This window comes from Fusarium oxysporum, chromosome I, assembly GCF_013085055.1.
Source record: "Fusarium oxysporum Fo47 chromosome I, complete sequence".
Classification (NCBI taxonomy): Eukaryota; Fungi; Ascomycota; class Sordariomycetes; order Hypocreales; family Nectriaceae; genus Fusarium; species Fusarium oxysporum.
The window spans coordinates 4,131,356-4,145,331 of NC_072840.1; the positions used below are offsets into that span (position 1 = coordinate 4,131,356).

Sequence of the window (13,976 nt, forward strand, 5' to 3'; positions counted from 1 at the left end):
AATCGTGCTTGTGTTTGAAGAAACATCTTCATTACAGGAAGGTCTGTGGGTCTCATAACCCAAAGTCAAGAGTAAATCGATAAGTTTTCACTGGGGCAAGGAAATAGGGCGACTTGGTATATCTCATATGTCTAGTAGCCTTGTGTAGATTATGCCACATGTATCACAACCTGGCCACAGCAAATCAAGTCAACCGCATTGTAAAGAAATGGTCCAATCCTCAGACCATGTCATTTCAATATGAACCACAGGCCCCAACGCCATGTAAATCAGATCAATGCCCCTGATGTTGACCTAGTACGCCCCCGTGATATTTTCATCTAAATCCTGGTATCAAGCCTGGCGGAGCATGTGAGTTACTCTGGGAAGTCCCTGTAAAGGTCGGTTAGCTTGCACATGGAATGACTGCAGAACATCTTGATTAGATACTGACTCCATGCTCTGCTGTACGGATCGACGAAGGCGTCGGTTGTATTTCTTCTTGTCGTCTGGGCTTCCTCCCCAGTACATCTTGGTCGCTTCCGGGTTCACAATTTTGCGTGGGTCATAGGCTGGCTCATCATCTTCAAGGATCGCAAATATGGCATCAATATGGGATCGCACATCTTCCCTTCTCATAGGGTTCGGAGTGTAGCATGCTGTACCGTCTGCAGCGATGTGGTGGTGAAAGATCTTGGTCTCGAATTTGACACGAGGTTGCTCTTCGGGGAAACGAACGCTGAAGTTCATTTTGATTCTGAACAGACCACCATCGAGGTTGGTCATAGGACGTCCGAAATAGGTTATGACCCAGACGAAGGGGTTCTCGTTCTCAAGAAAAACGTCATGTGGCATATCGCTTCGTTTGAATCCTTCGACAACCTGCTCGAACTGATGCTGAAGGTTAACAGCAACAGTTGTCTCCTTCTTCTTGGCTTCTAGGCCCTCCACGGCCCATTTCTCAGGCTCTGCGTCGATGGCAGCCTTGATAGCTTGCAGGCGGCTCCCGAGCTCGGGATAATTGAATTTCCCATCCATTGAGTTGTTTCCTGGCGACTCAAACGGCATTCTTGCAAAAGGCTGGTTGGGCTTGGTCTCTGATTTGCCTTTTTCGATCGCAGCGAGGTATGATTCGTAATACCAAAGAAAGCGGCGTTTGCACAGATCTCTAAAAGGTTCGAAGGGGACGGTAGCCTCGTCAATGTCATCATCATCCATCTCATTCGCTCCTGGAAGACTGTGCAACTGGGTGCTACCGGGGTTCATTCCAAGATAGCCTTCCAAACGTTGGATGACGCTGATACGTAGTGTCTCGTGACAAATCTACCAGAGTTAGAGGTTCTCATGTAATTTGATATGGCAACAGACCTTTTGGATATAGTCCTTTTGGTTTTTCTTGTCGCTTTCATCGTTGGCATCCTCGAATCCCGGCTCGTTTTCGTAGGGGTTAGATGATAGGAGACTTTGGATGGATAATAGGATTGATTCAAGTCCTTGCGCAGATGACCACTCCTCTCCACGCTCCCCACGCCATGTTCTAGCCATTGTCAGTTCGAAACCCAAATCTTTTACACAATTATAATACCCTAGAATTGATCTGACCGTGTTAGTGCATGAGCATAGTGAACTAGCAACATCTAATTACTTACAGGCAGACTTTCCCGTTGCTGTAGACATTGGGGTTGAAGCGACAACGTCCCCCATTTGTGGTGATACAGATTACATTCGGGGATTTGGAAGGATATTCTGTCATCGAGGATGAGACTAAGCTTTGTCACGGTACGGGGAGGCTCTACCTTTGTGGAACCGAATGGCAAACTGTCGAGTTGAATCAGCCCATCTTTACACAGACAAGGATACATCCAGCGCTCATGACATACCTCGAAGAACCCAAACTCATAGGGAGTCTCATGGGGACCCATGATCAAGGCCTTTACATTGCGAACATCGATGTCGCGACATGCTACGGCGAGCGCTGTAATAAAAGGTAATCGCGTGGTCAGTTCCGTTTTTCGAATGCGTGGTATACGCCATTTGGCAAAAGCGACATACACAAGTCACAGTTCTTCTGGATGTCACCCAGCTCCTTGGCATAGTGTTAGTATTTCGAAGGTGGAATCGTGAACGAAGGGATGGGAATGCCAGCGAATGCGGGGCAGCCAACCTTGGAGATGCGAATGATAGACTGGTCCATGGCGCCTCGTATGTTGCAGTCTAAATGTTGATGTTTGAGAACGAGCGCTGACTGCAGAGCGCGACGCACATGGACAAGTTGCTTCCAAGTGCAAGGTTATCGATATGAAATTTTAGGTGATGGATGTCAAGGTAGGTAGGTGAGTTGAAGTATAAGGTAAGGTAATGTAAGGGTAGACGTTGGAGTCTTGAGGTGGGTTGTGTGAGTAGGTATCATTAAGACCGTACCGTAGGAGGAAAGTGGGGGAAGGCGGGAAGCTCATCGGGGAGGGCAGGCAGCTTTCACAGCTTGACCACCTATCAACAGACAACAGAACTTTACCCTGCCTATTACTACCTTGGTTCTAAACCAAAAGTCGGCTTGCCTGGGTAGGTGACCAAAGGTGAGTATGTTTGTTATGTATCAAGGGAATGCGGTTGCTATTATTCACTTTGTCCTCCTTCTCAGCTATTACGGCCTTGTATTACAGCCATCAGGATAGATATTTGTGATATACACATCAAGTAAACCCCAATTCAACACCTACCTACTAATGCAATGAGTAGTTATATTCGATTTATTGCAGTTTTCCAAACAGGCGTTCCTAATCATCGTCATGTTGTAAAAATGAACAGACGTAGAACGCTCCCGAGATCGTTGTCTTCTGGAACGAGCTTGAGCTATCTCACTCCTTGTCTGCATTTAACCATTGACCATGAGTTATATAAAGTATTTGCTAGTCAAGGCCACGTATCTGAACAAACAACGGGATGAAGGAAAATTCATCTTTAACTTCCATATCCAATCACTCCTTTTATTCTTCTTTATTTTTTCTCCCCTCCCTCTTTTCCGTCAAGTTCGGTGATATACCTGGGTAGTGGATTGCATAGAATCTAAATGAGAGTCAGAGAATATATACAAAGTGTGTAGCTATCACGTAAGAACATAGTTATTACTTATTTTTTTCAAGAAAAAAAAAAAAAGCCCATCAGAAATGCAAAACTGTAAGTAGCAAATGCATATAGAGCATAACATACACACTTGAAATCCTGAACGCCAGCAATGATCATTTACATCAAACTATGAGCTACCCGGGAGCTCAAAGTGGTGGGCCCGGCGGGGGTGCAGTTAGGCTAAGGTACCTAGGATCCATGCCTAGTAGGTACTTAGGTGAGTACGTAGAATAGGGTGTGGTTGCCATTGGTGACGCGCTGCGCGTTTCTTAACGCGTAAATTGGTTTCCCTTAGCTCCCATCAACGCAAGTCGGTGATTTTATATCACCATTTCGCACGCTGGTTTCCTCCACCTTCACCTACAAGCTCAGCCACGAGCAGCCCGACAAGCCAGCATATCATTGAATCAAGATGGCTAGCTTTTTTGACCTCAAGGCCAGAAAGGCAGCAGCGGCAGCCAACGGTAACGCTGACCAGAAGCAAGATAAACCTTCAAATGCTCGAACACAACCCTGGGTCGAGAAATAGTACGTGAAACTCGAAATACAATATATTACTCGAGACTTACCACATTTAGCCGGCCAAAGACCCTCAGCGATGTTACTGCTCAAGATCATACCGTTGATGTGCTCCAACGGACACTGCAGTCCTCCAACGTACAATATCCCCTTGCTCTGAACTGCAAGAAGCTTCAATACTAATACTTCCCAGCTCCCTCACATGCTGTTTTACGGGCCTCCCGGGACAGGTAAAACTTCGACAGTTCTGGCACTCGCCAAGGAACTATACGGCCCCGATATGATAAAATCGAGAGTCCTCGAGCTCAATGCCTCCGACGAGCGTGGTATCTCCATCGTCCGAGAAAAGGTCAAGAATTTTGCGCGAATGCAATTGACCAACCCGGCCCCCGGCTACAAGGACAAATACCCTTGCCCTCCTTTCAAGATCATTATCCTCGATGAGGCCGACTCCATGACACAAGACGCCCAAAGTGCGCTGCGACGAACCATGGAAACATACAGCAAGATTACTCGATTCTGTCTCATTTGCAACTATGTGACTCGAATTATCGATCCGCTTGCAAGCCGATGCAGCAAATTTCGATTCAAGAGTCTCGATCAGAGCAATGCAAAGAGGCGACTGAAGGAGATTGCAGAGAAGGAGGGCGTAGCACTTGAGGATGGTGCTGTTGATGCACTCATCAAGTGCAGCGAGGGTGATCTTCGAAAAGCCATTACCTTCTTGCAAAGTGCTGCTCGGCTCGTTAGCGCTAATGCCCCTGACAAGGAGGCCGAGGGTGACGAGGTGATGGATGTGGACAAGAAGGCGGTCACAGTCAAGATTGTTGAGGATATTGCTGGTGTCATTCCGGACACGACCATCGATGATCTCGTCAAAGCAATACGTCCGAAGAGGTCAGGACCCTCCTACCAGATCATTTCGGATGTTGTTGAGAAGCTAGTTGCAGATGGCTGGAGCGCAGGTCAAGTGGTCAACCAAGTAAGTCTTATCCTTCATATCACTGAACTGCTGCTAATAACCCCTGCGATAGCTCTACCAAGCCTTGACCTATGACGAGACGATACCCGATGCACAGAAGAACAAGATCGTGTTGGTTTTCTCAGAAGTTGACAAGCGACTAGTAGATGGAGCAGATGAGCATCTCTCTATTCTCGATCTGTCAGTGAGGATATCAAATATTATGTCGAAGAAGTGAGTTCTAGTGTGCTGCATCAAGAGACGAGGGACGGAGTCATGGTTAGAAATGGGTTGGCGTTTTAAACTGGCTCGATATCACCAGACATCTATTGTACTTGTCGTTGTTATTCTAATCCTGTGCTGTGTCTCCCTGACCAATTAATCCGAGGTTACCTTGCAGACTAGACCACGCATCTCTCGGCTCTGTGATTCTCTTCTCTGTATGCCTTCTCGCCTTGCTTGGGGATTTGGCATCTGCCTCAAGCCAAACGTCATCCTCCGTTGTATCGGCCTGTGTTTCTTCCTCCTCAGCCGCCTCGTCCTGACCCAAAAGCTGGTCAATTTCTTGTAGAGTCTGCATCGAGTTTTCCAACGCAAGCTGTCCACCTTCAATCTGCTCTGCCACATTTTCTAGGGTAGTGATCTTGGCCGAATCTGCAGCGAGAACCCAAGGTTGGACCTTGCCTGTCAGACCTGAGCGTTCATCCGAAGCAAGGAACTCTCCCAGTCCAGACCTCCTCCGAGACGTTGGTGCCACCGAATGAGATGGAAGCAGTTGACTTTCTTCTTCCAAATGACTGAGTGACTGACAGTTATCCTTGATTTCTTTCCCGAGTGTCGTATTAACATGTGCTTTTTGTGTTATCATGGCCCTCTGCTTTTTGGAAAGGGCAAGGAGAGTCTCGATGTATGGTGTCAGGAGATAGGTACTTGATGCAGGTTCTGGTTCCTCAATTTGTTGCTTGGTGGAGGAGGGTGCCAGAACAGGGACAGGTGATGACTCGAATCGTTCACCAGCAGAAGCGAGGAGGGACCGCCTCGTTGCAAGATAATTGGCGTACTTTTCTTTGATGATGTTGAGATGGTTGTTTATCGTCGCTTGGTCCGCTGTTGATTGGCTATGGCTCTTGGAACCGTCCTCATCCCCATCCTCATCCCCTGATGCCTTGCTCAACTCTGTCTCAATCCAATTGATAAGCTCATTCCTTGTTGTGTTAAGAGCATGTAGTCTGATGCCATTGCTGATAACATCTGGTATGCTCTGAGCATTTGCTCTCGTTTCTCGAAGTAACTGCTCCTCTCGTCGCAGAAGGAGTTTAGCCCTCAAGACCGTCTTTTCAAGCTGTGCCACTTGTTCTGTTAAGTCCGTCTTCTTCACGCTCTGTTGTGCGATAAGACTGTTCACCACCTCTTTTGGGACACTCGGTAGACTGGTAGCATCATGAAAAACATCTTCAGGGTCTAGATATTCAGGAGCAGCGGCTGGCTTTTGCATGAGTGAGTCCAGGTGATTTTGGACGGCTGTAAGTCGCGCTTGTTTCGCCTGGAGCTTTAGAAGTGAGACCTGCTCTTCTAGTAGCTCATTGCTGGATGAGAGCTGTTTGGCTAATGACGAGGACGGAAGATTAGATTGGGCGACATCTTCGTAATTTCGACGCGCATCAACATTTGCCTTTAGAGCCTCAATGTACTCCCTGTAGATTCCCTTCGAACTTGAATCCAGAGTTACGTCGCGTGTTGGATCTGCCAAAGACACAGGCTGTTTGACTGGGCCATCATGAGAACATGTTCCGAGATGAAGAGCCAAAACTCGCCGAATGTAGTTCACTTGTTCCCGTGGCTTGATATATGGATCAAGTGTCTTCTGAAATGTCTCAGCGGTTTCAGAAGGATTTGCCATTGTGAATCATGGTTTGTCGGTGAAGAAATCCCTGGCCTAGGTTTGTTGCTCTGGTCTCGGTGAAAGTAAATAGACGAAATATGTTAGTCCATGGGCAGCTTAGACAGTACTGAAGTGTGGCTAGTGCCCCCCTGAACCAGCACCCCAGTGACTACGCAATGAATTAATAATCTTGTATTACTTCTTTACATTACAATCTGAGTCTATACCCCGAACTCATTCTCTTCGTAGTCTTGTAAACACTCAAATCTATTGAGAAGCAAAATTATGACCTGAGCTCTGGCCCCATATGCATTTGCGCCACACAAGCTCTTATCCGAACCTGGCCTAGTGCAGTAGCCTGCTAGGCTGAGATCCGAAATTTACGATCGCGACTTGAACTTCCAAACCTTGAGACAACTACAAATCTTTTCAAAACGACTGCGCATCAATCGCAGAATACAACATACTCAGGCAACGGCTATATATCTGATTTAGTCGCGTCGGTGGCAAACTCATGGTTATTTAAGTGCCAAGCGCCCCAGGCTTTGTCGAGAACATCGACGTTCTCTATCAATTACAACATAATAATCTAGCCATCATGTCCGACGCAAATCGAGATGTGTCGCAGTACAAGTACTCGGCCATGTCGAACCTGGTTCTCCAGGCCGATCGTCGATTTGTTACAAGACGAACCGACGAGGCTACTGGTGATCCAGAGTCGCTGGCCGGTCGCTTGAGTATTCGAGATATGGGTGCTAGAGTTGCACGCGACGACGCTCCAAAACCGAAGAAACAGCCTGGACTCCCCGAAATCGAGCGAGGCAGTCTAAGAGAAGGCGAAGATATTCTGGCACGAGAACAGCGCAGACGAAAGGCAGAGGCGCCTCAATCGACAGGTATCCTCGGCGCCAACGATCTTTTGGTGGAAGGCATCACATACCGACCACGAACCGCAGCGACGCGACAGACTTTCGATCTCATCATTACCTCGGTAGCCAAAACTCTGGGCGACGTACCCCACGAGGTCGTACGTAGCGCAGCGGATGCCGTCCTGGAATATTTGAAGGATGATGATTTGAAAGATCTGGATAAAAAGAGGGAAATCGACGACATCTTGGGTGTGACACTAAACCCCAAGGAATTTAATGAGTTGGTGAACCTCGGCAAGAAGATCACAGATTACGACGCCCAGGACGACGATGAGGACGTTGCGATGGGTGGCGCCGATGGTGAGGATGCTGAAATAGATGAGCGCCAGGGTGTCGCGGTCGCGTTCGATGAAGACGAAGAGGATGACGAGGGGGGCCTTGTTCATGAAGTCCGTGACGAATCTTCAGAGGACGAAGAGGAAGAGGAAGAGGAAGAGAAGGAACAGAGTGCTGAAGGCAAGGAAGAAGATGCTGTTGCTGACGTTGGGGATGAGATGATTCTCGACTCGGCGCCTTCAGGTGGCAAACAAGACGAGAAAGACAAGCATAGCATACCAGCCCGAGACATCGACACATTTTGGTTACAACGGCAAATCGGCACACTATACCCCGACGCTCATGAGCAAAGCGACAAAACAAAGGAGGCTCTGAAGATCCTGTCAGGAGAACCTGGTGAGGATGGCGAGGAAAAGTCCTTACGTGATGTTGAGAACGATCTCATGGAGTTGTTCGACTACGAGCACCATGAGTTGGTTCAGAAGCTTGTTGAGAACAGGGAGAAGGTTTTCTGGCTTACAAAATTAGCACGAACACAGACTCCCGAAGAGCGCGCTGACGTTGAGCGTGAAATGGTCTCAGAGGGTCTTCAATGGATACTCAACGAACTCAAGGGTAAAGACACTGCCGAGGGTAAGAAGGGCAAGATTGACATCAAGATGGACATTGATGTCCCAGCTTCCTTTACCGCGGATGGACCCAAGGCTGAACGTGCCGAGGGCCAACTTGTCGGCGGGCTTCAGCCTCGAAAGCTCATCAACCTCGATAATCTGGTCTTCGATCAAGGAAATCACCTTATGACAAACCCCAAGGTCCGGCTACCAGAAGGCTCAACCAAGAGGACATTCAAGGGCTATGAAGAAATTCACATCCCTACTCCTAAGAAACGCAATGAGCCCGGCGATGTCTTGATACCCATTTCTGATATGCCAGAGTGGTCACGAAACCCCTTCAGTAAAAATCAGTCCTTGAACAAGATCCAGTCCAAGTGCTATCCTTCAGCATTCGATGATGATGGAAACATGCTTGTTTGTGCTCCTACTGGTAGTGGAAAAACCAATGTTGGTATGCTCGCTATTCTCCGGGAAATTGGAAAGCATCGCAACCCTGAGACCGGCGATATCGATCTAGACGCCTTTAAGATCGTCTGTATCGCTCCTTTGAAGGCTCTAGTTCAAGAACAGGTTGGCAATCTGGGTGGTAGGCTCGAGCCGTATGGTATTCGAGTCGCAGAATTGACAGGTGATCGTCAACTTACCAAGCAACAAATCGCCGAGACACAGATCATCGTCACAACCCCCGAGAAATGGGACGTCATCACCAGAAAGTCCAATGACTTGACCTACACCAACCTCGTGCGCCTCATCATTATCGACGAAATCCACCTTCTCCACGACGACCGTGGCCCTGTACTGGAAAGCATTGTTAGCCGAACCATCCGCAAGACTGAACAAACTGGCGAGCCAGTTCGAATCATTGGTCTTTCTGCCACCCTGCCCAACTACAAAGATGTTGCGAGCTTCTTGCGAGTGGACACGAAGAAGGGTCTCTTCCACTTTGACGGATCTTTCCGACCCTGCCCTCTGCGACAGGAGTTTGTTGGTGTCACTGACCGTAAAGCCATCAAGCAGCTAAAGACCATGAACGACGTCTGCTACAATAAGGTGATCGAGCATGTGGGCACAAACCGTAACCAGATGCTTATCTTTGTGCATTCCCGAAAAGAGACTGCCAAGACTGCTCGCTACATCCGCGATAAGGCTCTTGAGTCAGACACAATCAACCAGATCCTTCGTCACGATGCTGGTAGCCGTGAGGTCCTCAATGAAGCGTCTTCTCAGGCAACTGACCAAGACCTCAAGGATATTCTGCCATATGGTTTCGGCATCCACCATGCTGGTATGAGCCGAGCTGACAGGACAGATGTCGAAAACCTTTTTGCCCATGGTGCTATCCAGGTCCTGGTGTGTACTGCTACACTGGCTTGGGGTGTGAACTTGCCTGCCCATACAGTTGTCATCAAGGGAACACAGGTTTACTCCCCCGAGAAGGGTAGCTGGGTTGAGCTCAGCCCTCAAGACGTCCTTCAGATGCTTGGACGTGCAGGCCGACCCCAATACGATACTTATGGAGAAGGTATCATCATTACGACACAGAGTGAAATGCAATACTATCTCTCACTTTTGAATCAGCAGCTTCCGATTGAGAGTCAGTTTGTCAGCAAGCTGGTGGACAACCTGAATGCCGAAATCGTTCTTGGCAACGTAAGGACTCGTGATGAGGGCGTTGAGTGGTTGGGCTACACATACCTCTTTGTCAGAATGCTTCGCTCGCCTGGACTTTACCAGGTGGGCGCAGAGTACGAAGATGATATGGCTCTTGAGCAGAAGCGAGTTGATTTGATTCATTCTGCCGCCATGGTTCTGCGAAAGTCAAATCTCATCAAGTATGATGAAAAGACTGGAAAGCTCCAGTCAACTGAGCTTGGTCGTATCGCTTCGCATTATTATATCACATTCGGTTCTATGGAGACTTACAACAACCTCATCCAGCCTTCTATCACTACGATCGAGCTCTTCCGTGTCTTCGCCCTCAGTGCTGAATTCAAGTATATCCCTGTTCGACAGGATGAGAAGCTTGAGTTGGCTAAGCTGCTGGGCCGAGTCCCAATCCCCGTCAAAGAGAGCATTGAGGAACCCCACGCCAAGATCAATGTCCTCTTGCAAGCATACATCTCGCGCCTCAAGCTCGATGGTCTCGCGCTCATGGCCGACATGGTGTACGTTACGCAATCTGCTGGCCGTATCTTGCGCGCTATCTTTGAGATCGCAATGAAGAAAGGCTGGGCATCCGTTGCGAAGACTGCTCTGGACCTCTGTAAGATGGCCGAGAAGCGGATGTGGCCAACAATGTCACCTCTTCGACAGTTCCCCTCTTGTCCTCGGGATGTTATTCAGAAGGCTGAGAAAATCGATGTGTCTTGGAGCAGCTACTTTGATCTGGATCCTCCCCGTATGGGTGAGCTTCTTGGCCTTCCTCGAGCCGGCCGTACTGTATGTGGCTTGGTCAACAAGTTCCCGCGAGTCGAAGTCCAGGCTCAAGTTCAACCTATGACAAGATCGATGCTACGTGTTGAACTGAGCATCACACCCAATTTTGAGTGGGACGATTCTATCCACGGCGCCGCAGAGAGCTTTTGGATTATTGTTGAGGACTGCGATGGAGAAGACATACTTTACCACGACACCTTTTTGTTGCGCAAGGAATACGCCGAATCGGAGCAAAATGAGCACATTGTCGACTTCACCGTTCCTATCACAGACCCAATGCCTCCAAACTACTTCGTTTCGGTTATCTCTGACCGATGGATGCATGCTGAGACCAGACTTCCTGTTCCTTTCCATAAGTTGATCTTGCCTGAGAAGTTCCCTCCTCATACAGAACTTCTCGAGCTTCAGCCTCTCCCCGTTTCTGCCCTCAAGGTGTCAAGCTACATCGATCTCTATCCTGTATGGAAGCAGTTCAACAGAATCCAAACACAGACTTTCAACTCGCTGTATAAGACTGATGCGAATGTGTTTATTGGAGCTCCCACAGGTAGCGGCAAGACTGTTTGTGCCGAATTTGCTCTTCTAAGGCACTGGACAAAGGGCGATGTTGGTCGTGCCGTGTATATTGCCCCCTTCCAAGAACTCGTTGACTCTCGCCTCCAAGATTGGCAGAAGAGGCTCAGCCATCTCAATGGCGGCAAAGAGATAGTGAAGCTTACTGGTGAGACGGCAACAGATCTCAAGCTGTTGGAAAAGGGCGACTTGATCTTGGCAACCCCAACTCAGTGGGATGTGCTATCAAGACAATGGAAGCGACGCAAGAACGTTCAGACAGTTGAACTGTTTATTGCTGACGAGGTCCATCTCCTTGGTAGTTCTCAAGGTTATGTGTACGAGACGATCGTCTCTCGTATGCATTACATCCGCACACAGACAGAATTACCCCTGCGAATTGTCGCATTGAGTGTATCGCTGGCGAACGCTCGAGACATTGGTGAATGGATCGATGCAAAGAAGCACGACATCTATAACTTCAGTCCACATGTTCGACCGGTCCCTCTTGAGCTTCACCTCCAGTCATTCACAAATACTCATTTCCCATCTCTCATGCTTGCCATGGCCAAGCCCACGTATCTGGCCATCACACAAATGTCTCCTGACAAGCCTGCCATGATCTTTGTGCCCAGCCGCAAGCAGACTCGTGCAACTGCCCGAGATTTGTTGGCTGCAGCCTTTGCTGACGATGATGAGGACCGTTTCCTTCACGCTGAGGTAGAGCAAATGAAGCCTCTGCTTGAACGCATCAACGAGGAGGCTCTCGCCGAAGCCCTCTCTCACGGTGTTGGCTACTACCATGAGGCTCTTAGCCAGAGTGACAAGCGAATTGTTAAGCATCTCTACGACAATGGTGCTATCCAGGTGCTTGTTGCTTCACGCGATGTTTGCTGGGAGCTCAACAGCACGGCTCATCTCGTTATTGTTATGGGCACACAATACTTTGAAGGCCGAGAGCATCGATATGTTGACTACCCTCTCAGTGAGGTGTTGCACATGTTCGGTAAAGCTCTTAGACCCTCCAAGGACGGTAGAGGCCGAGGCGTCCTTATGCTGCCCCAAGTCAAGCGCGAGTACTACAAGAAATTCCTAAATGAGGCCCTTCCTGTTGAGTCGCATCTGCACAACTACTTGCACGATGTCTTCGTGACAGAGATCAGCACCAAGATGATCGAGTCGGGTGACGATGCGATCAACTGGACTACTTTCACCTACTTCTATCGAAGGCTGCTTGCCAACCCAAGTTATTATAGCTTGACAAGCACAACGCATGAGGGCCTCAGCAACTACATGTCTGACTTGGTTGAGACGACTCTCCGTGAGCTCAGCGAATCCAAGATCATTGAGTTTGACGAGGATGACGGATCCGTGGCACCTCAAAACGCAGCCATGATTGCGGCATACTATAACATTTCCTACATCACGATGCAGACTTTCCTGCTCTCTTTGAGCGCTCGCACGAAGCTCAAAGGTATTATGGAAATCGTCACTTCAGCAACAGAGTTCGAGTCGATCCAGATTCGACGTCATGAGGATGGTCTGTTGCGACGCATTTACGACCGAGTGCCTGTCAAGATGTCTGAACCAGTTTATGACTCCCCTCATTTCAAATCCTTCGTCTTGCTCCAGTCTCACTTCTCCCGTATGCAGCTGCCAATTGATCTTGCAAAGGACCAGGAGGTCCTGCTGTCGAGGGTGTTGAGCCTTCTTAGTGCCATGGTCGACATTCTGTCTTCGGAGGGGCATCTCAACGCCATGAGCGCTATGGAGATGTCACAGATGATTGTTCAGGGAATGTGGGATCGGGACAGCCCTCTTAAACAAATTCCTCACTTCTCACCGGAGGTTGTCAAGGTGGCGAATGAGTTTGGGTACGTACTTAGTGATAAATTGGTCGGACCGTCAGCTAATGTTGTTCGCAGAATCAAGGATATCTTTGATTTCATGGAAGCCATGAACCCGGATGAGAATGCCGATTATAACAAGCTTGTTAAGCGACTTGGCTTGTCACAAAACCAATTGGCACAGGCCGCAAACTTCACAAACGACAAGTACCCTGACCTGGAGCTTGAACATGAGGTTCTTGACGAGGGTGAGATCAGGGCAGGTGAACCGGCCTACCTGAACATCAAGATTGCTCGCAATTTGGAAGAGGAGGACGGCGATTATGACTCTACCGTACACGCACCATTCTACCCATCCAAGAAGATGGAGAACTGGTGGTTGGTTGTTGGTGATGAGAAGACTAAAAGCCTCTTGGCCATCAAGCGAGTGACAATCGGGCGGGAACTGAACGTTCGCCTCGAGTACACTGTGCCATCACCTGGTGAGCATGATCTGAAGCTGTTCCTAATGAGTGATAGTTATGTTGGAGTCGACCAGGAGCGGGAGTTTTCGGTTACAGCAGCCGAGGGCATGGACGTGGATGATGATGAAGAGGACGAGGACGAGGACGAAGACGAGGAGTAGAAGCTCAAAGCTCACTCCGAATTACAATTACCACGGCGATTGCCAGCGATGGCGTTGTACACTACTGAAGACTACGAATGCGGATTTAGGAGATAATAATCGAATCTATCAACTCGGGACTATGACTGAGATGTGCTTTTTGAGATGAGTTTTCTGGATACAAGCCGATCTGTGTGTATGTCTAATAATGCATCACGAGTGAAAGAGGCGCGAGGTGTTGAGATCTAGTG

At 48.6% G+C, this 13,976-nt stretch overlaps 4 protein-coding genes across 4 annotated transcripts; 2 read left to right on the top strand and 2 right to left on the bottom strand.

The window, feature by feature from the left end:
- Positions 1-75: 75 nt before the first annotated feature.
- On the bottom strand, positions 76-2,356 carry FOBCDRAFT_284140 (ubiquitin-conjugating enzyme/RWD-like protein). The gene is made up of 8 exons (XM_059611650.1): positions 2,144-2,356; positions 2,032-2,065; positions 1,860-1,954; positions 1,776-1,797; positions 1,629-1,725; positions 1,565-1,576; positions 1,348-1,516; positions 76-1,302 (listed from the first exon to the last, which is right to left on the bottom strand). The coding sequence occupies exons 1-8, from the start codon at positions 2,171-2,173 to the stop codon at positions 334-336; spliced, it is 1,428 nt and encodes a 475-aa protein (XP_059463886.1). The 5' UTR covers positions 2,174-2,356; the 3' UTR covers positions 76-333.
- Positions 2,357-3,421: 1,065 nt separating this feature from the next.
- FOBCDRAFT_6273 (P-loop containing nucleoside triphosphate hydrolase protein) lies at positions 3,422-4,879 on the top strand. Its single transcript, XM_031182647.3, has 4 exons — positions 3,422-3,633; positions 3,684-3,762; positions 3,818-4,606; positions 4,659-4,879. The coding sequence occupies exons 1-4, from the start codon at positions 3,518-3,520 to the stop codon at positions 4,821-4,823; spliced, it is 1,149 nt and encodes a 382-aa protein (XP_031043415.2). The 5' UTR covers positions 3,422-3,517; the 3' UTR covers positions 4,824-4,879.
- A 47-nt stretch (positions 4,880-4,926) lies between these two features.
- On the bottom strand, positions 4,927-6,536 carry FOBCDRAFT_212372 (uncharacterized protein). Its single transcript, XM_031182648.3, has one exon. The coding sequence runs from the start codon at positions 6,483-6,485 to the stop codon at positions 4,935-4,937; it is 1,551 nt and encodes a 516-aa protein (XP_031043416.2). The 5' UTR covers positions 6,486-6,536; the 3' UTR covers positions 4,927-4,934.
- A 333-nt stretch (positions 6,537-6,869) lies between these two features.
- Positions 6,870-13,746, top strand: FOBCDRAFT_174123 (Sec63 Brl domain-containing protein; the record flags this gene model as incomplete). The annotated part of the gene is made up of 2 exons (XM_031182650.3): positions 6,870-13,148; positions 13,200-13,746. Exons 1-2 carry the CDS (start codon positions 7,066-7,068, stop codon positions 13,744-13,746), a joined length of 6,630 nt encoding a protein of 2,209 aa, XP_031043418.2. The 5' UTR covers positions 6,870-7,065.
- Positions 13,747-13,976: the final 230 nt, after the last annotated feature.

What these genes read in the sequence shown, in the direction of transcription:
- FOBCDRAFT_6273 (XM_031182647.3), top strand. Translation starts at nt 3,518, where the DNA reads ATGGCTAGCTTTTTTGACCTCAAGGCCAGAAAGGCAGCAGCGGCAGCC. An exon ending in GGACACTGCAGTCCTCCAAC is followed by an intron (nt 3,763 to 3,817) that starts GTACAATATCCC and finishes AATACTTCCCAG; the next exon opens with CTCCCTCACATGCTGTTTTA. An exon ending in CAGGTCAAGTGGTCAACCAA is followed by an intron (nt 4,607 to 4,658) that starts GTAAGTCTTATC and finishes CCCCTGCGATAG; the next exon opens with CTCTACCAAGCCTTGACCTA.
- FOBCDRAFT_212372 (XM_031182648.3), bottom strand. Translation starts at nt 6,485, where the DNA reads ATGGCAAATCCTTCTGAAACCGCTGAGACATTTCAGAAGACACTTGAT.
- FOBCDRAFT_284140 (XM_059611650.1), bottom strand. Translation starts at nt 2,173, where the DNA reads ATGGACCAGTCTATCATTCGCATCTCCAAG. An exon ending in CCAGAAGAACTGTGACTTGT is followed by an intron (nt 1,955 to 2,031) that starts GTATGTCGCTTT and finishes CTTTTATTACAG; the next exon opens with CGCTCGCCGTAGCATGTCGC. An exon ending in AAAAGGACTATATCCAAAAG is followed by an intron (nt 1,303 to 1,347) that starts GTCTGTTGCCAT and finishes TAACTCTGGTAG; the next exon opens with ATTTGTCACGAGACACTACG.